General features: G+C 39.8%; 1 protein-coding gene across 8 annotated transcripts in view; it reads left to right on the top strand.

Moving 5' to 3' along the window:
- The window catches only part of mef2d (myocyte enhancer factor 2d), a 104985-nt gene that overhangs the window by 40791 nt on the left and 43539 nt on the right, over positions 1-20655 (top strand). For all 8 annotated transcript variants that reach the window (XM_085291282.1, XM_085291280.1, XM_085291283.1 and 5 more), the window contains exon 3: positions 7874-8077. In XM_085291282.1, coding sequence (XP_085147408.1) covers positions 7874-8077 — 204 coding nt within the window. The remainder of the gene's footprint in view (positions 1-7873; positions 8078-20655) is intronic.

The raw sequence follows: 20655 nt of genomic DNA, 5'->3' as shown, positions 1-20655 counted from the left end.
GCAATAAGAAATTCCCACAGGGATCCTTTCCGTTTTTCATATGTCCCATGTAGCATGAACAACATAGTTGCAGCTCTCTCAAGAGTGCCACAACAGAACAGTATAATAGCATTGTGTTTTATGAGGCTCATATGTGTCGGGGGGTTTCTCTGACACCTCCCCTTCCTACAGTGGAAAAAGGCAAGAAAAAAAAAAGTATGATATTTCCCCAAAAAACAGACTCGGTCCCTCTGGTTACATCAGTGGCATTGTCAGAGAGGATGAAAGGGTAAATGATCCATCTAAAATGAGTCAACTGGTAAATGGGCTTCGCTCCATTGAGCAGATTGAGTAATGGATTTGACGTGCCCACCTTCAAAAACAGAGAGAGAAGAAAAACAAGATGGAGACAGGCGTAGGGAGAGAAACAAGGTGCCTGACTGAATAAGACCCGAGCAGTGTAAAAGCGAGGTGGCCGTAGGGTTTGGAAAATCATCCTCAGTTTTCTTCTCATCAATCTTAGCAGGTTGCATTTCGATAAAGAAGAGGAAGCAGTGCCTGCAGGGGGTCGGTGAAGTATGATGACTTGTTATTCATCAGTACACAATTGGACATAAAGGAGGAATGGGTTGTAGCTGTTTCTGCTCGAGCAGCCAGTGTTTGTGTCAGGTGTTGAACAGTTTATCAATAAGGTGATGAACTCTGTGGTAATACATGATCATAATGTCACAATCCCAAATTAATCATTGACTGCGATCAAGCGATTTCCCCGCAGAAAATGATTTCTTAATCACTTTGTCAAACCAGTCAGCGTGATGACATTCTGATGCTCCTATCGAACCGAAGCTGTAGTGAGCATTTACATTTCACCTTCTCCCCCCCCCCCCTTTTTTTTTTCTTGTTTATCTGATGTTCTCAGTGAGAGCAGTTGACACAGTAAAGCAGGATTCAGTTGTTCTCTCAATGACATTTAGTGTTTGATATGGAACAGACTATGAAATAAGTGGTTTTTAGATGCTTTCTCTGTGTTGCTTCAGCTAATGAACAGTGCAGCTTCTGAAAGGAAATCAAATGAATTTTGGAGTACATGCAGCCCGTCACCCTCCTACATGTTGATTCAGAGATGCTGCCATAAGCTCTGCAAAATAAACAGCGTTCAGAGTGTGGGCCCCGGCTGGAAACATGACAACATCTCAAATACCACATTTCTTACAAAGACAAAGACGCATGAAAAAGAACAGGACTGGCATGTTGGAATGCTTTGATTTATTTGTTTATTTCTTTTTATGGAAGAGTGTTTGTCACATCAAAGATAACACAGAAAGAGTTGACTTTTCATTAACACTGTGACCCATTTTAGCAAGAAGATGTAAGAAGAAGAAAGATTCGCTGCCAGAAATCAAAGAATCCTGAATCGCTAATCAGATTTATGTTAAGCAACAGCTGTAGTGCATAGTGCAATGCAAGAATTACATTCATCATCGGCTTGTTTTGGAAATTAAATTTCAAGGAACAAGAAAACTCACTTAAAACTATTACTCCAGGGATGCTAGTATAAACTATCCGCTTAAGATTTATCTTTTTGTTTTGCTAACACTGACCCCAAAGTTAGAGATGATATTTTGATTCTGATTTTGGATCAGATTTTGGGGCAGTTGCTCTCCAGTACACTGCTTCTCCATCTGTTTTTCTTTGTTAAGTCTAATGAGTATTGTAGTCGTGCATTTAGCGTCACTATTATTAGTCCATCATACCAAACTGATTGGAGAAAACGTGATTTCACAGACGTCTCTATGATGTGTAGTTTTAAATATTAAGAAACCCTTGTGCCTCAACTCCCATTGCAAAGCATTTTCTGATCATTCAGATTAGAAACTGTTAAATAAAACATGCATGTGCAGTAAGCAAATGGGACTTTATCAGTTTATGGTTAATTCAGATGATCAGCTATTAGACACATCAAAGCACTTCTTTACATTTATGCAAATATTTATTGATTTTAACATTTAAACCAGCTCCTGATACAGATTTAGCATATTGTAATGAGTATTTCTGTATTGTCGCTGACTCTAAAAGTAAACTAATTTAAGCTTGTCGTGCCATTAATTTTTTGGGGTTTTTTTAACATCGCTGTTGAATTAATTGTAGGCCTGTAGATCAATTATTGGGGCAATTTCATGCAAAATGTTCCAGTGGGAATTCACATACCCATCTGTAGAAAAAAAAAAAATAGATATGAGTCAGGTGTAAACTAATCCTCAGCGGCACCCCCAGCCAACGTTACAGCTTTGATGCATACGTTCATAATTCAGCTAAAATCTGAACATGAACTTTTCCAAGCTAAAGATTGTTCTACAAAGTTGAGCATTTGCTTTTTGCTTCCATCTAGCAAAACATACAATTCTAAGCCATGTTTCTGAATCTGCATGATCTTTTACACATGAAAAAATCTCATGTGCAGTACTTTTTTATGAGCCTTGAAGCAGCTTGCAATAAATGTTTTAAAATATCTGTGAATGGAAAAAGGTAATTGTGCAGAATTTTTTCTTTCACTGCTAAATAAGTTGAATTTCAGCATTTCAGCTGATCTAAATTTTTTTCAAGTGTAGCCCATTGTTGAAGAATAATCAGTCTCCTAACTGAAGTAGTTGTAGTTATAGCAAATTTACTGAGAGTCCACAGGATTAACATTTTAGAACAGATAACTTTTAGTAGTTGTTGGAATATAGTCATGCATAAAGAAGTATTTAAAAGTCTAACGATTTATGAAGCATTAAGCATCAATCTGTTGTGTGGTGTCCGCAGCGATGTGGACATTGTATCGGCATGCTCTCTTGAAGTGAGAAGTGATTGTGAAAGCAAAGCTGTTGATCTCCATTCCTACCCACACCTGTGGCCACAAGCTGTGGGTAGTGACCGAAAAAATGAGATACAAGTAGTGGAAATGAGCTTCCTCGGAAGGGTGTCTGGGCAGAGCTGCTGCTCCTCCATATTAAAAGGAGCCAGATGAGGTGGTTTGGGCATCGGACTAGGAAGCCTCTTAAGGCATCTGTGAGGTGGGATTTTTTTGAGCATGTCCTTCTGGCCGAAGACCCCAGGGTATACCCAAAACATGCTTGGGTAGCTTGGAACACTTAGTGCTCCCCTCAAAAAGAGCTAGAAGAGGCTGCAAGAGAAAGAAGCTAACTGCAAGTTGACCCGAGCACTATCAAGAGCAATCTCGATACCATTTGAATTATTCTCCATAGTTTCTTATCTTGCATATAAATGGATCCAATGCCACTCTCTTAGACTGCAATTTGTAGCTCTCATCCTGTTCTGTAGTTCATCGTGAACTGTAGTCCAACGTGCAGAAAAACCCCTGTGCTGAGATAACCCACGTTGGAAAGCAGATCAAGATTCAATTTTGCACATGCACTGTAACTCTAAACTTCTAGGCATTATTCAACAGAATAGCACATGAGAAAACAAATCTCTAACACACTAATATTAGACACTTGATGTTTTGTTTTTTGTTTTTTTACCTGTCAGCTATTGCACCGATTTGCACCGATGGCACACATAGTTGTCTGGTGAATTCATAGCAGAGGGATACTGTGTGTACTGTATCCTGCACACTCAACCCAGGTGGCGTTCTGGCCTAAATCAGTATTTCCAGTAGTAAAAACTCTCTCTGAAGTGGACTATCTCCTGCGGTGTGCTGTGGAAAAGCAGAGCTTTGACAAATGGTCCAGCATCATTCTCCCAACATTTTCCAGAATTCATATGTGAAAAAAATGAAGGACAATACAGTGTAGCGATACCATAGGACAAGAGAGACTCTGGAGAAGCAGCTGATTATTTTGCTCATTTGTTTGTTTGTAGCACAGTTCTTGGCAATTAAAATATTACTAGAGGAGCACCTTAATTAAAAGTGAAGAGGATATTGTAATGGCAATTTACAGTTCAATTCTGTCTCTCTTTTACACACAACAAATGCAATTCCAGTAGATACAGTTTTATTTACAATAACTTTTGAATCGCTTAACATTTTAAAATAAAAATAGCATATCATTGTTCTGTAGATCCTTGAAAGCTCGTACCTGTACTGATTAGTATAGTGAGACCCGGTGTATTTATTTATTTATTAATTAATTTTTTCCTCAACTGTTCAAACTGTATGTGTGAGCGAGACTGTAAGCTAGCAAATGAAAGAGAGGGTTTTGGCTACAGGAAACAGCAAGAGGAGGTTGTGGTTGTCAGTGGTGGTTTCCTCATCCATCTGCCACACAACCACAACCTCGCCAAGACACATGCACGCACGCACACGCACTCAAATGAAACCACTCGCCCCCTTTCTTTCTTACTCTTCTCACTGAGGATGTCTTATTCTTCAGTTGCCATTGGTTACCTGGCAATTCAGCTCTTAATGTCAATTACCTCCAGCTTGTTTATCCTTTGTGGTAAACAGCAAGATTGAAGCTCAGACCAAAAGTCACTACCCCACTGCTTACTTTTTTCTAAAAAAAGAAAGACGGACAGAGGTTTTGTTTGGGATGTGGGACTGATTTTGTTTGCTTTAAGCACTGGTGGATGACCTTATAATTTTTTTTAGGGAGCAGTTGTTGTTTGCAGTGGCTTCTCTCTACATCACCAGTCTTGTCATCCCGCACAACTGTAATTTCCTCCCTTACCAACATCGCCACATAATTTATCTGCTCATTCTGTGTGTGTGTCTGTGTGTGTGAGACAGAGAGAGAGAAAGAGAGGAAGAGGAGTGGAGAGATATGTAGATAGGCAGAGAGATAAAGATGGGGAGGGGGTGTGGGGGGGTGAGATGATGGTAGCAGTGTGTGATGAGGTGGGAAATGGGGGGCGGAGGGGAGGAGAGGAGTCGGTTGCCCATGGATACGACCCCGATATAATTTGATTTGTGGCAGCAGGAAGCAATGAGTGAGCGAGTGCGAAGGGAGGGAGGAAGGGAGGATGTGGAAAAAGCAAGAGAGAGAGAAGAGAGGAAGAGAAAACGAGGGCGAGAAAATAAGAGAGGAGAAGGAGGGATGAGGGAGGCTTAAACATGTCGGGTGCAGAAAGGAGCAAGAGATGGAAGAGATGAAGTGATTGTAGGAGAGAACGATGCACAGATTGAAGGTCTCACTTGCTGCTTTTCCTGCTTTCATCCTCAGTGTCTCTATCTTATCTCTACCACTCTATTTGTTCTCTCTTTCTTTCTGTATTCAATTCATTTCAATTATAGTTTCAGTTCAGAACTCAGCTGCCAGCGGAGCAGCCTTCTGCCACAGAAATGTGGCCTCAGTCGATGCAGGTAAACCCTAGAGGCAGTATCAGAATATCATTAATACGTTTATTTGGCGACAGATATATTATAATGCATTGTAATTACCATAAATGGACAAAAAAAGCTCAACACTCTCATTCTTAAACATAAAACCAGAAGATGGTTATTCCATTAGGGTTGCAGTTTTGCTCTTAAAAGCCTAGTAAATGCGATTAAATTTTGATGAAGACTTTTTTAAAGGTCTCGAATATCTGTAAAAAATTGCAGTGAAATCAGTGCAACGTTTGTAAAAACACTTCACTTAATATTAAAAATGTCAGAAATATTCTTGATTTTTTTTTCCAATTTAAAAGCAAAAAAAGTAAACCAATCAGTCCATTACTGAAATTAATGTAAAATAGCTAAAAATCTTCAAGGTCAAACATGTGACTCCCTCTCCCTCAGTAAACGTCACCAATCTCCAGATGTACAGAACAAAAAGCTTTCTTAGAATGAGAATCAAAAATTTAAAGGGACTTTAGGACTTAAGGTTACATAAGAAAGTGCAGTAAACTGCAGGAAACTTGTAAGCATGCTGCACTTCAGGTCACAGCCACAATCATTGATGTCACAGCAGGTTTTTGGCTTGCACGTCTGATGGAAAATGTGTTGATGTCATTCGTGGGTGTGGCCTGAAGTGCAGCATGCTTGAAATCTTTCTGCCTCTTCAACACCATCTGTGTACACATTGACTTTTATTTCCATTTCTCCCATATCAAATGCTCGATATTGTAGCAGTACCTGAAGCTTTTTCTTCTTTTTCTTCTGCTAATCTTCTTCTCCTTGCATGTGTTTGTGTTTGTGCAATCCTGTGTGTTTAATCCAAACAAAGCCAAATCTCTCTGGATTGTAAATACCAGTTGGTTATAGCGGGGAAGCGCTTCTAAAGCCAACCGGCAGACAACAAGGGACCCTGTGCTTTAGCAACACTCCCAGTTCTGTTCAGCTTGTTCACAACTGAGCGTGTGTGTGTGTGTGTGTGTGTGTGTGTGTGTGTGTGTGTGTGTGTGTGTGTGTGTGTGTGTGTGTGTGTGTGTGTGTGTGTGTGTGTGTGTGTGTGTGTGTGTGTGTGTGTGTGTGTGTGTGTGTGTGTGTGTGTGTGTGTGTGTGTGTGTGTGTGTGTATAAGGGAAAGGGAGAAATAACGTGTGAGAGAAGGAAAGTGCAGAAAAGAGAGCGGGAGAGAGTGTGTGACATAGAAAGAGAGCATGGAAAAGAGCATATCATAGTGTGAAAGTGACACAGAGCGAGTGTGACGGGAGAGAAAGGAGTGTACGGACTGAAGTGAAAGTCTGTGCACAAAATACAATCTGAGTACTTGAAAGAGCATGTTTAGACATTCTGTCTAGGAGTCTTTTTTTCCCTAAAAATGTCTCTATCTTGTATGTTTAATACACAGTGCTTCCATGCAGTCAGTCTTGCTTTGTCTCAGATACCCAAACCATACGCTTCAGAGCACGATTTGTGCCGTCATTAGAGTCTGGAAGTGCAAAAAGCTCAAATTACACTTTCAGTTTAACTGAGAATAAGCTGGTTTGAATGGCTCTGGTCCAAAATGATATTAAGTCAGGTCTTGAGGGGGGAAAGCTCAACATTTGCGTAAATGTGCTTTTTTACTTTCCTGCCAAGATTGAGAGTCACAGTGAGGTCAGATAATTTACTGTAAAGCTGCAAGTTGTCAGTTTTACTCTTTGGTTTTTCATCAGATAAAACAGGATATAACATGACAATTAGAGAGCTTTAGGGGAGCTTTGACAGATGCTAGCTGTCGCTTATTCTACAGTCATATTTAGTATCAGTTTTACTCTCAGCATTTGACAGATTTCCCAGTGTGTTCCTTTCAGTTTCATCATGCCTTGTGTCTTATTTGCAGATTATAGGTTTTTTAAATTCTGGTGAACAGATTTTTTTTATTTATATCTATATGTTTTTATTCAAACACATTCAAAATGTGTTGTATTTCAAGCTGAAATAACAAAATCCCTTTCACTTGCTTCATTTCTTTTATTTATTATTTGTAAAAAAAAAAAATGCTGAGTAGAACTTGTGTGCACCGCCTGCACCCTTTTCAAAATATTGGCTTTAGTTTAGGTTTAGTATCCAGTTTGTCTTAGCGTTAGTATGCGATTTGGGTTGAATGAAAGAAATATGGTTATCAGCATGTATTTTTCTTTCTTTTTTTCTGTAAATGGTTGCGACCTGTACATTTTGACATTTTAATTTCGTAAGTGAACATTACTCTAAACAGACCCTGAAGAAAATTTTCCTCTCGTGAAAATTGAAATAGATCTTTCACTAAAAATCTATAATCTGTGGCTTGTTGCCAGATCCACACTCTAGCTCCGTGGCCCACATCATCATTCAGGACCAAGAGACTCCATGAAAACCTTCTTGCCTTAGAACAAGAAATAAAATGTCAGAATATGTAGATAATGCCCTTGTTTTCATTTCAGTTTAACTTCATTAATAGAGTGTCGTTTATAATGTTATAAAATTACAATTGTTTTAGGGAACTATGAATAATTTTACTAAGATTGTGTTAGAGCTCTCTCAGCTCAGTTTTCGTTTTTGTCATCAGGTGACGTTCACCAAGAGGAAGTTTGGTTTGATGAAGAAGGCCTACGAGCTGAGCGTCCTGTGCGACTGCGAGATCGCTCTCATCATCTTTAACCACTCCAACAAGCTGTTCCAGTATGCCAGCACTGACATGGACAAGGTCTTGCTGAAGTACACAGAGTACAACGAGCCACACGAGAGCCGGACTAACGCTGACATTATCGAGGTAAAGCGTGGAGACGGGAGGGAGGGCAGTGGGTCAAACAGCAGGAAACAACTGCGTCTTTAACACCTCAAAATCTTTTTAACATCCTTAAAAGGTCCACTTTCCATTTGATTACCTTTATTTTAATTAATTAATACATTTATTTATTTTAGCAGATGCTAGGCTTAAAGTAATCTTGACCTAGATACACTTCCTGAACAAACTGTGTTGCCTTCTGTTGCAATAAGGCTTTGAGTATCATAGTTTATTGTACATCAAGTCATTAAAAGGGGAAGCTGGACATTTTCAGATGTGTATTGATTAACTTTCTTCCCAAGAATAAGATTAGAGATTGATATCACTGTCATGCCTGTTTACTTGTAGGCAGGTTAGAGGCAGAGGGTGATTAAGGTAGCTTAGCTTAAAAAAAAATCTGCTGATGTGATATATTACATCATGTTTAATCTATAAAGAAGCCAAAGTCACACTAACCTTCAGTGTTTGTAGCAATCTAACCTTCTTCTAAATTGTTATGCATTATAAATTAGGCTTTAAGAAACTGAAGTGGTTAAACACTGCATTTTTAGAGGTGTCATTACATTTTTTAAAAAACTTTTTATAACCCACTGTTCTTTCCTGAAATCCCTTGTTACTGAAAAGTAACTATATATTTTAGTATTTCTTTACTATTGCCCAGTTCAGAATTGTGGAGTCCAGTCAGTCCCAGTGCTGTTTATGGTTGGATTCTGGCTCGGTTCCTTTGAGCTTAATGGGAGTAGAGAGATAGGAACAGCTGGGCCTCCCCATCTTATCCCCCGCCCCCCTTAACACTCTGGCTTTGGTCGTATTGTTACCTGGAGACCTCTCTGACAACAACAACAAAACACCAACAAGCCAAAGGACAACGCCTAGAACCAGTTGGAAACCACTTCAGCATAAAATGCCCACCAGTTAGAGGAAGAAACTTCTGAGAAAAAAAATCTTTGTTCATTTACATATTTACTAGAAGAGAGGTCAACGGGTTAGGTCAGCAGAGAAATTGTGAGGGCAGTCCGTCAGTTCCATTTTTATGTTTTTGTAATAGGAATCCATTTGCTTCCTAACGTCTTTCCTCCCTGTGGGAAAAGGCTTCGCTGGAGCTTGTCAGGCGAACATGGAACATATTCACATGCCTTGCTGACCCTTTTATACATAAGGACCCTCTTATGAATTCAACACGAGATGGTTAGGTATGATTCAGCGAGCCGTGTGCACTGCAGTACAGCACTTACGCTTCATATGGAGCGTTGACTTAAAGCTGGATCTCGCCTGGCTTTGAGGTTTTTTTTCTCACTGAATATTGCTGCAGGAGTTCACGATCAGTCAACCACGAACATTGTCAACATGCAGTCACCGCCATGGCTTTACTGTCATGTTGAATGCTCGGGCTAAATCGTATTTCAAACAACGCACAGCAAAACAGCAAGGTTTGAAAAAATGAGATGGCTAGCTCATGAATGGATTTAGGCCATTATTAGTTGGGCACTAGCATTACCTGATCTGTGTCAGCAGCAATTTCCCAATCTGAATTTTTTGTCAAATTGCCCTTATGATTTTGGAATAAAACCTTGTGTTGGCAATGGCCTGAGAACAACAACATAATAGAGTGGGAGTGATTCCCTCTTTTATCAACTGCTTCTAAATTGCAGAACGTAGTCCTATAAAATTGAGATTGATGCTACAGCAATAAATATTATTCGAACCTTTTGTTCTCCACTAGTTTTTGATTCACTACATTTATGAAGTAAGCGATACCAACCTGTGTCCCTGGAGTGATGAACTTTGACAGCAAATGATGAGTTTTATTTCCCTTTTTCAGGCTATTTCAAATACGTTATTGGAAGAAACCCACAGGCTGCAAACATTGTTTGATTCGATTTATGAAGCGCTCAGAAGCTCATCTGACCTCTAACTGCTGCTTTAAGGCGTAATTCTTTTTCAAGTTCTCTCAAACTGTCCACAAACACCTAAATCAATGGCTAGCTACAGTTATGTGCTAAAGGTGTTTTTGAATGGAGAGCGCTATTTTCCATTGTAGGAACCTACCTGAAGGACTCATTGATTGAATTCAGGTCCTGGATCACAAAAGTCCCAGCTCTGGGTTTGCATCTGAGTATTCTCTGGCTGTGAGATTAAATCCTCTTTCCAACAGTTTTCCTGAGGAATTTCTGATTATAAAAAGCTTTTCAGACCAGAACTGTTGGGAAACCATTTTCCTTGAATACAAGAGAGGGTCATACTTGAAGCTTGAATTACTTCATATATAGCAGAAAGTAAATTCCACATTCAACTAGATCTGATTTCCATCTGTTTTTCTGTTGATGGGATCATTTGGTTCTCATCAGAAATGGCCAAAATAGCACTCTAAAATCACACATGGACAAAAACGAATTTGCCAGCCTAGCTACATTAAGCCTAAAGAAAATGCAATGAATAACAGATTTATCTAATTTATTTCACAAAGGGGACTTTGTCTGAACATACTCCTAAACTTCCTGAGTTTTGGGATTTGTCATTATTGGTTATTATTTGGTTGTGTAGAGGCATGAAATCTTTGGGGCCTGAGCAGAATGCTCCTAAGGGGAATTTCATCCAATAAGGGCTTGCATTCAGTAATTGCTGAAATCTCAGTGAAAGTGTTGGTGAAGCAGTTTTGTGTTTGAGTGGGCTGAAGGTAAGACTGAGAGTTTGAGGCCATAATTTTCCCTTCACCTTTCTGTCTGTCAGTTTCTCTCTTCCTTCTACCCTTCCTGGCTTCGCTTCCTCGTAATCTCCTGATTCACTCGGTCACGACAGTTTTTCCCTTCTTTCTTGTCCTTCTCTTTCTGTCTGTCTCAGAGTGTCAGCAGTAAAGCCTTTCTGTAGGCTGTATCTTCAGCTGCAGATGGCTCTTAAGTGTGTGTGTGTGTGTGTGTGTGTGTGTGTGTGTCGTGGCTGGGCGTTGGGCTGCTCCGGGCCACATCAGCTCAAGCTCCACTGGCTCTGTTTGTGTGCGTACATGTGTTTGTGTTTTCGAGTGTGCCACTCTGTCTCATTCTGTCTCTTTTTGTGTGTTCATTAGTGTGTGTGTGTGTGTGTGTGTATCTATGTTTGAGTGTGTATGTGTGCATGCATAAGTCCACCTCTTTCTGTTTGCACGCTCTGCAGTGGCCCATGAGAACGCCTCATACAATATTCAGGCTTGGTGAGCCTCTTGGTTGTGTCAGCTTCTGTGTGTGTGTTTGTGTGTGTGTGTGTGTGTCCTACATGGGAGCTTCCTGCCTATACCGGACTTTATACTGCCTGCCACCCATTCTCTTAATAAGTCAGGAGGCATTAAGCAACATTCGCAAGCATTTGTCCTCAACTGTCCCCTTCCACAGATGTACTGCATTAAACACCACCTTGTTGGGCAGGTATCAGTGTCGTTTGCCCCTGACATTTTCCATGAATTCTTGCTATTTCACATTACCAGTAGAGTAGCATGAGTCATTTCAGTATTAAAAATAAAACCCTCAGAACCTTTTTCAGAATACGTTATATAGTGTACTGCTAATAGCTGCACAAAATAGCAATTAAGTAAAACTGCAGCTTATTTAAATGTGTCTTTGTCACTTTTTGTATGGGAAACCTAAATCTCCAAGGTAATGAGTAAATACAACCATTGCATAAACGTAGTGGAGGGAAATGTGTAATATTTAGCTCCAAAACAGGTTGTTGAAAAGCAGAACCATTGACAGCTGTTAAGGAGCTGATATTCTGCATTAGCTGGAAATTGGAAAACATTTGGCTGACAAAACATTTGAAAAAAAAAAGATGATGCAACACAGTGGTAAACATGCCCCTGGTCCTACGTTTTTAAAGCATTTTTGCTGGCATAAAATTCAAAATGAACATCACTGACAATAGCATTTCTCAGTTTAGTTTAGTTTTTACTTTTTTAAATCACTTACAGGCTTTTAATCATTTGCAAATCATTGAATTTTGTTTCACACAGTGTAATCACCTTTTTGGAAGCAGAGTTATTGTAAACATTTGTCTGTAACGAACAGTGTATTTGTTGGGGACTTGTTGGCAGATAAATACACGCTGGGTGCTCAAGTTAGGAATGTCCATGTAGAATTTGGTCAAAAGAAAGTACTCAACAGTGTCTGTGTTTGTGGCAATGAAAGGAAAAGTTCCCCAGTACAAATGTGTGGTTTGCTGAAAGTTTTTGGATAAACAATGGAGCTTTGTGACACAGCGAAATAAGATAGATCTGGCTTTGGATGCCCTCAAAGTACTTGTTACTAGAATAAATATAGTGTTGGTTGTTGACTGTAACAAAAATAAAGAAGATCATCACATGTATCCTTTTAATAACTCAGTTTTGACTAAGATTTCATTTGATATTTTCTTGGCAAGTTATAAGGGACAAGAGCCCAATGTCTTTACTTCTCTGAAGGGCTCTTACTGTGAAACACTAGCAGGAATTATTTAGTTTTATTAAATAATTGCTGTAAAGAAATGCAGAAAATTTGCAAAGTAAAAATGACCTAAATCTGTTAACATGTTCTTGTCCAAAAGAGAACCGCCGTTTAAACAGCTTGAACAGACTTGTGAATATTGTAAAATACTTTTTATCTCCATGTGCAATAAATGATAATTATCATTTTGTACATTTTGTACATTTAAATGCCGCAACTGTGACTGGACGTGCGTTACAGAAATGCTAGACATAGAGGGTGAGGGGCTTTCAGTGGCGCCCTGTACAGTCGAACAGTCAGTGTGACAAGATTGGCGAATTATACAATAATTATTAAAGATTATCTGCACTGGCACATGGTGTAACATCGCTGGTCAAGGACAGAGCTGAGACATACCGAGTGACGGAGCGCGAGAGTGAGGGAGAGGGAGAAGAGAGAGGGGATAATTGGATAGTCTCAAAATGTGCCCATTTGCTGCTCTGCCTCTGCAAGTGCTTTTGAGTATAAATTATGAAGTGTGGATATAATCACGCAGGCACACGCAAACTGATACGTGCACGTGCGTACACAGTCTATGCTTCGTGTATGTTGCTCTGTCTATGCTGTACACGCATGCACCTCTGGGCCTAAATGCCTAGATGCACTTAAGTTCATATTGAGGTGTGTATATGGGTGTGGGTGTGTGGACTCTATTCATCACACAGTTAGACATTCCTTCACTTCAGTGCAAGCTTGAGAGGCTGTGCATATGCACACACAGCCTCTCTCTGAGATGCACGTGCTGCTTGAAAGTGTGTGTGGGCAGCCTGCCTCTCCTGTCAGAATGTGTTAATCCGCTTGACTACAGATCCCAATCAGGGCAAAGAAGGGAAGTGAGCGAGAGACAGAGGGAACACAAGCGAGCGCAATGCTAAAAGAGTGGGGATGAATAGCTGAGGAGAGAAAGCAAGATGGGCGGAGAAGGGGGATGCCCTTTTTCCTTTAAGCGGCTCAGGGAAGACAGATCTCACCAAGAGCTTCAATGCTCGTGCTTAAGGACTTTGGGCACCGCCCTGATCCTCCTGGGCTGCAGCCAGGGGAGACTCACATATTGCGAAACATTACTTGTCAGTATTTTCCTACTAAGCAACAGATTGAGTTTGTTGCTACAATAGCCCATAGCGCTTCAAACAAATAGTATACAACCCCAGATTACCCCACTTAGTGCACAGTGAGAAATTCACCCCTCTGCAGAGTTGCATGCCCACTTCTCCTCTGACGTCCTCTCGCAGAAAGCTGATGCCTGTGTTGTCCCGTAGATGCTCCTCATATAATCCTTCTTTGCTGTCTGAACTCTGTGGTCCTCCTGCTAAGACCTGCCATGCCCAAGGTCCTAATCTGGAGTAGAAGGGGTCATAGGAAGGTTTATTGGTGCTTACATTAGTGGTCACCACTCTTACTGGGATTTGTTTCTTCCAAGTTTCTGAATCACAAAACTTGTGCGAAAGGCCCAAAGCTCAACCATAATTAGGATTTTTGGATTTATTTATTTGTTTTACGTTACAAGTAGAATTGTAATGTGTTCTCCCTTTTAAATTAGATTTTTTTGGGGGTTTGTGACCTGATACATTCACACAACTTGATTTGAAACCAAGATATAAACTTGTCTTATGTTTACTGTTTTTTGCAGTTGAACTTCAAGGTTAAGGAATGCAATACAATGCCTTCAGTTATGGTCAGTATTATACCACACATTCACAGCATTGTGTTCAGAACAGAGATCCTGACCTTATGAAATAATTAACAGCCCTGTGCTGAAAAGGGGCCAAGATTTCATTAAAACAATATTAAGTACTGGAAGTCCTTGATTATAAAATATGTGACTCACTCCCAGAATGAGGCGTGTTATGGAGATTCTGAATGAGGAACACGTACTCCTAGAGGGCAGAAAAATAGGCTTCGTAATATTTTGTTTAGTTGTCATTAGTGTAGGCGGTCATATATCAATAAGACTGATTGGCTTACAGGTCATCTGTAGTTGACGTAGGGCATCATGCATGATCAGCTTCCTCTGATACATAGCATACCATCCAGAGGCCTCTTGAGGGCTAAGTGAGAGAAGTCCATTATTTTCATGGACAAATAATTCCAGTGAGAGCTGGAGGGGTAATGGCTGTTTATGCAGTGATGGTTTTTAATAAACTAAATGGTTAGAAATTAAAGGAAGTCTACAAGTCATAAACTAAACTTTGTCCAAATGTTTAAATGATTATTCCAACCTAACTTCCTGAATTTTATACTTTAATTAGAAAAAAACCCACTTACTTAGACCATCACAATGCATAACATATAGTTGAGTTTTCATTTACATTTTCATGTTAAATGCACTTTTGACCCTGAAATTAATGCATAATTAATACTTCACACAGGGGAGCACTAGGAACAGGAAGCATAATTAATCTAAATACAAAAGTGACAGAGAGCAGGACGAGGAAATGCATTTACGTTCTTTTCTGTTTTATTTTATTTTATTTATTGATTTTCTGTTTTAACAAGGCGTTCAAAAAAATACATTCTGAACCCGCACGATAGCGAGTGTGTTTTTTTTTTTTTTTTTGTTTGTTTTTTTTTTTTGTGGGCAGCGAGGACATGACTTCCTCACGTCTCACGGCTTGGCAGTTTACTGACATGAGAAAAAACAAGTGCTGATCTATAATACAACATCTGAGGAGCCTGGCAGCCACTGCTGTGCTGAGACTTTGGATACGATGCCCCAAATGACTGACTGTAGGGGGCTGCATGCGTGAGAGAGGGAGAGACTTTCTTCTGCATTTCTGTATTTGACAAGCCACAATGGGAGGTGACATTACAGTTTGCTTTGCACTTACCAGGCCTAGACAGCAGGGACTCTGCCTGCTACCTAAGTACTTTTGGGACCATATAACCTGCACCGTCATAGTCCAAAAGAAAGCCTAACAATAAACAGCACATACTGTACCGGGCAAATAAAAGTGTTAGACAGTGAGATTAGAAAACTATAATAATCAGTTAAAGGAAAGATTTTTACATGTCTCTGTTAATATTCTGTTTATCCTTCATGATCATGTTTGTCACTAAAACATCCCTTCCTAATATCAAATCAAATCAAATCACTTTTATTGTCACATCACATGTGCAGGCACACTGGCACAGCACATGCGAGTGAAATTCTTGTGTGCGAGCCCCACAAGCAACAGAGATGTACAAACACAACAACACAAACGAGCAAAATACAAGAATGGCCAACCTGAAACTAATAAATATATGTACAATATATAATAGTGTATGCATTTCTGGATGTGTATACTAAATATTTTCCTGTGTGTGTGTGTGTGTGTGTGTGTGTGTGTGTGTGTACACATTTTTACAAATTAAATAGTAAAAAAAATAAAATAAAATAATAATAATAATAATAATAATAATAATAATAATAATAATAATAATAATAATAATAATAATAATAATAATAATAATAATAAAAAATATATAAAATATACAGAGTTGAATATGTGCAAAACAAGTGGCATTTATATACAGTGTGGAGTGCATAATGTTGAAATATACTTCTGTTAGAAGTGATGAAGAACAAAATCCAGTCTTTGGTTCCTGAATAGATTTCAAAATTCATCCAGTCAAGTGGCCACCTTCCTTTTACATAGATTTTGATTCTGTGCTGACCTGCAGCGCAGCAACACTAAGTCAAAGTGGGGAATTTGGTACTCGTATGTAAAGTAAATGCCACTTTAGAAGTCAGTTGTATTTTTATCTGTCTTATTTGCCTTCATAGCACTGAAATCGGTTTGTAATTCTCAGATAAATTTTTCTAATGAGGAGTGATCAGTGGCCTTATGAACACCAGACAATAGTTTGGTGACTCACATCCTTTAACTTTAGTTAAAGTACAGTACAAATCAGTGATTAGTCCGACCCTCCTTTGTTCTTAAAGCAGTTGTGATTGTTCCAGTTGTTTTGGAGGACTGGCCAAAGTTTCTGTGGATTACAGCTGATTCCAAGTTAACTTGATGATGTTGAGATTAGGTTTGTGTACGTTACGCTATCAGTTGCAAGACTCTTTGTTCTTCTTGATAACAAAGATAGGTTTCATGGTCTTTTTGCCATGTTGAACAATTACTTTATCATAGATAAGAATTTAAACATCTAAAGTGGCTAAACAGGAAAACTGTGCAAGCGGTGCTGTTCGGCAGTTTCATATCTGGGCCTTCCCACCTCCCAAAGTGTCCTTGGGCAAGTCACAGAGCCCAGAGTTGCTTTCAGAGGCAGTGTGTGTATCTGTTAAACTTATACATGGCTAGATATGGTGACACCCAAACACACATGTATGTTTTAGGTAAAGGTCTGTTTTTCTGGCACCTTCCAAATGAATGTGACGATAAAGCTGATAGAGGCAAAAGTGAGAAAAATAAAAGGAAATGCAAAAAAACAGGAAGGGAACCTGATACACTCAAAGTATTATTGCCACTGTTATCAAACATCAAATACTGACACTATGCATGCAGTCGTACAGTGACTTTCACTCACGACTTAGACACATAGAGGCTTCAAACACATTTTCAGAGTAAGGGATAAAAGGTTGGAGCAGGAAAGAGAGAGGAAAAGGGAAGGAAATTATGATGGGAAAAGCTCTGGGAACAAGAGACAGGGCAAAAGAGGAATGGAAAAGAAACTGAAACAGAGGAGAGAATGAAGGTTGATGAGAGGAAATGAGCGACTGGGGAGTATTGCGTATGGAGACATTTCAAGGAAGCAATGGCGAGAGATGTTAAGGGTGGAAAAACACAGAAGGACAAGTGCGAGAGTTTGCACTTGCACTGTGAGCGAGCGAGAGCTACGTTAAAGGTGGTGGGCTGAGAGATGAGAGGCCGAGAGAAAGACAAAAAGAGACAGGACAAAGCAGCAGCAGCGTTTCATGGAGAGCTGGAAACAGAGGGCGGGCGGACAGGCGGGTGGGCGAACGAGCGAGCCAGAGGGGAACGAAGAGAGTGAGGTGGGGGCGGGGCTTGCGAGCAGTCATAGCCAGTTAGAGGCTGGCGTGGTGCTCTGCAGGGTGAATCTTACCCTGGCAACACAATAGAGCGAGAGAGCGAGAGGGAAAGTGGGAGAGAGGGAGACAGCGGACAGGTGAACAGATGGCTGACTGAGAGACAAGCTGATCAGTGCACAACAGAGGGGTGTGTGTGAGTGTGAGCGAAAGAGAGAATGTGAATGTAATGCAATGTAACACAAAATGTTCAGTCTGAGAGAGAGTGGGAAAACAAACAAAGAAAGTGAGAGAGAGTGAGAGAGGGGGAAAGATGCCCATGTTTACACTGTAATGTTCACAAAATATCAGTGGAGTTTACATGAGAGAAAGACAGAGAGGCAAGCCTGTGATGTCCAAAAAATATCAAGTGTGTGTGAAAGCAAGTAGAGACAGTGTGAGAAGGAAGCCTACTGTACGTCTGTTTGCATCCATATGTCAGTGTGTCCATTAGGATTGTTGCTTTTTATATGAATTTGAAAGTGTCAGATGGAGAGGAAACAAAGGAATATTTGACCAGTGGTAATCCGTTCAGATTTTTGATTTATGGGTCGGGCGTTTTGTACTTCAGTGGAACTGAAATGCAGTGTCATTCTGACCTTATTCCATGGCCTGCTTCTTTGGCAGAAAATAGAGTAAGCTAGCAATCTCAGTGGATAATTACGGCCTCAAATTAGGAAAAGCAATAAGCAGAAGCATTTAGACTTCAGTACTACGTGCTGAAGAAGTTACAGATGAAGGTAAGTTTGTATGCCAACTAACTGGTGAATCTATTGCCACGATGGCATAAAGACAATGAAAATGAATGAACACTGTCCTTATTGGAAGCATTAGTGGAAGCATTGTAAGAAATGTTTTTATTGTCCTTTGGGGGAAATGATGTTTGTGTCAGAGTTAATAACACATGGCGCCTTAATAGCATATGCATGATAGCTGCATCTTTATGACAAATAATGCCAGATTTAATCAAGTACAGAAATTCAAATGAATCACACTTAAAATGGGACGATTTTAAGAAGATCGAGGGCATTTAGGGAATTTTGTCCAAACCCCAAAGACAGTTGCATGTTTGGTCTTATTGTCATTATTTTTGTTCTTATTATTTAAAAAAAAAAAAAAAAAAAAAAGTATATGATCACCAAATCCATTTGTATTTTGGCCCTGTTCATCATATCAACTCTAATGAGGACTGATATTTGACGACGTTTTGGTCGCAGATCTATGAAAGTAGGATCAAGTTTTAATTGAACTAAAGCTTAAATTGAAGGAGATTAATTTTTTGGTTGGTGTAACCATCTACCTTTTAAATTAGGCTTAGGAAATGCAAAACTGGAACTTTGTCTCTCCTCACAAGTATCAAAGTACAAATGTGTGTCACTACATGTGAACAGTGCACCAACATGGCTCCAGTGTCATCGCAGTTTTGTTTGCAGGCTCTTTATCTCTTTGTGTCCTGACAGTCAGGGCAGGAGGTCCACGCTTCTATCACGTCCTCCACACAGCCCTCTGTCACATGCCGTCATTGTCAAGTTGAAAGTTGTTCTATTTTTATTTATTTTATGTAGTTCTTTTATTCTCTCAATTTTTAGGTCAGTGCGCACACACATCTGCCTCAGCAGAGTGTGTTTTCTATGAACTGTGCACAACAAAGCGCATGGTGGCTGCTCCTGTGTGTGAAATTTACATTAAGCTGCAGATCAGAGCACTTACTTGTTCTGGTGAGAGTTAACAGCTGAATCAGGAGACTGTCTCCATGTTGGAACAAATCTTTCTAATAACCCGTTTCTGTGGGTAGATAAAAAAGCAGCTTTGACACTGCGATAATAATAATGGCTTTGGTTTTTAATGAGATTCATATCAAAGAGCAGTATTGTTATTAACACTGAAAGTCTTTTTACCCTTACATCCAAATGGCATCATTACCCTCTTGCCCTCACCTGTTTTTAGGATTTCAGGCTAATACATCAAAAATGAAAAGAATCTCTGTCTCTTCCTCCTCGGGGTTTAGTCTGGAGCTCTCGATACAACGACTTCCCGCCAGCTTCACTTTAGAGGCTGAATTGCATGCAGTTGAATCATTCTCACTTAACAATGATTGTGTGCTGTGCACTCATGTAACACATGGTTAGGTTTTAATCAGACCGCCACTAGACTATAGTCGCACCTGACACGGCAAGTGCTTGTTAATTAAAGAAAGTAAAGGGTGCATGAGATATTGAATATAATATCTGTTGGGTGATACATGTAACAGTGCCCTGCATTATATGTTGTGTGTAATTGAATGTCAAAAGATGCCAGTGGTTTTATTTGTTTTACATACTGAACTACAAATTAGGTAGACTACATGTTTTTGTTCAACCCCCAAATTACACTTACATATGAAAAAGGACTGTTTCACAATACTGTGGAAAAACTATGCCCAACCCTATGATTCAGTAGCTTGTAGAGCCATTCCTAACAGCAGTAACTTGAAGTAATCACTTTCCGTGTGACTATGATTCTCTCACATCGTTGTGGAGGAATTCTGGCCCACTCTTCTTTCCAGTGTTCCTTGGGTTCATTCAGGTACGAAGGCATTTGTTTATTCACACCTTTCAATGAGGTTCCATCACAGCATTTCAGTGAGCTTGAGGTCTGGTTTTACTGCACCATCGAGACACCAGATTTGCTGGTGTACTTGGAATCATTGTTCTGTTGCATGACCCAGTTCTAGCTGTTTAATCATAGTCGACTCAATCACTGAAAAATGCCCTGGTCCCATATCTGCAGAACAAGCCAGAATCATCACTGTTAGTATTTGCTCTGTGTTCATATGCTGTGTTTGGTTTTCTACAAATGTGGTGCAATTTGGCCAAACATCTCCACACCTAAGTAGTTTTCTCCCAGCAGCCCTTCAAAACCAACCATAATCATTCAGTGTCTTTGTAATTGTAAAGTCGTGACTTTGGCCTGTAGACTCTGAGATGTAGCTCTTGTTGTTCTCTGTGCTTTCCACGGTCTCACTTTGGGGGGAATTCGCTGGGATGCTCACATCTGTATGCCTGCTTTTATAGAGGTGC

The sequence above is a fragment of the Mchenga conophoros genome, linkage group LG11, assembly GCF_057382185.1.
Source record: "Mchenga conophoros isolate Kocher_MC1m ecotype Shallow Benthic linkage group LG11, M_conophoros_male_GT1.1, whole genome shotgun sequence".
NCBI classification, from domain to species: Eukaryota; Metazoa; Chordata; class Actinopteri; order Cichliformes; family Cichlidae; genus Mchenga; species Mchenga conophoros.
Note: the sequence above shows the minus strand (reverse complement) of the source record. Positions and strands in the feature narration are given on the sequence as shown.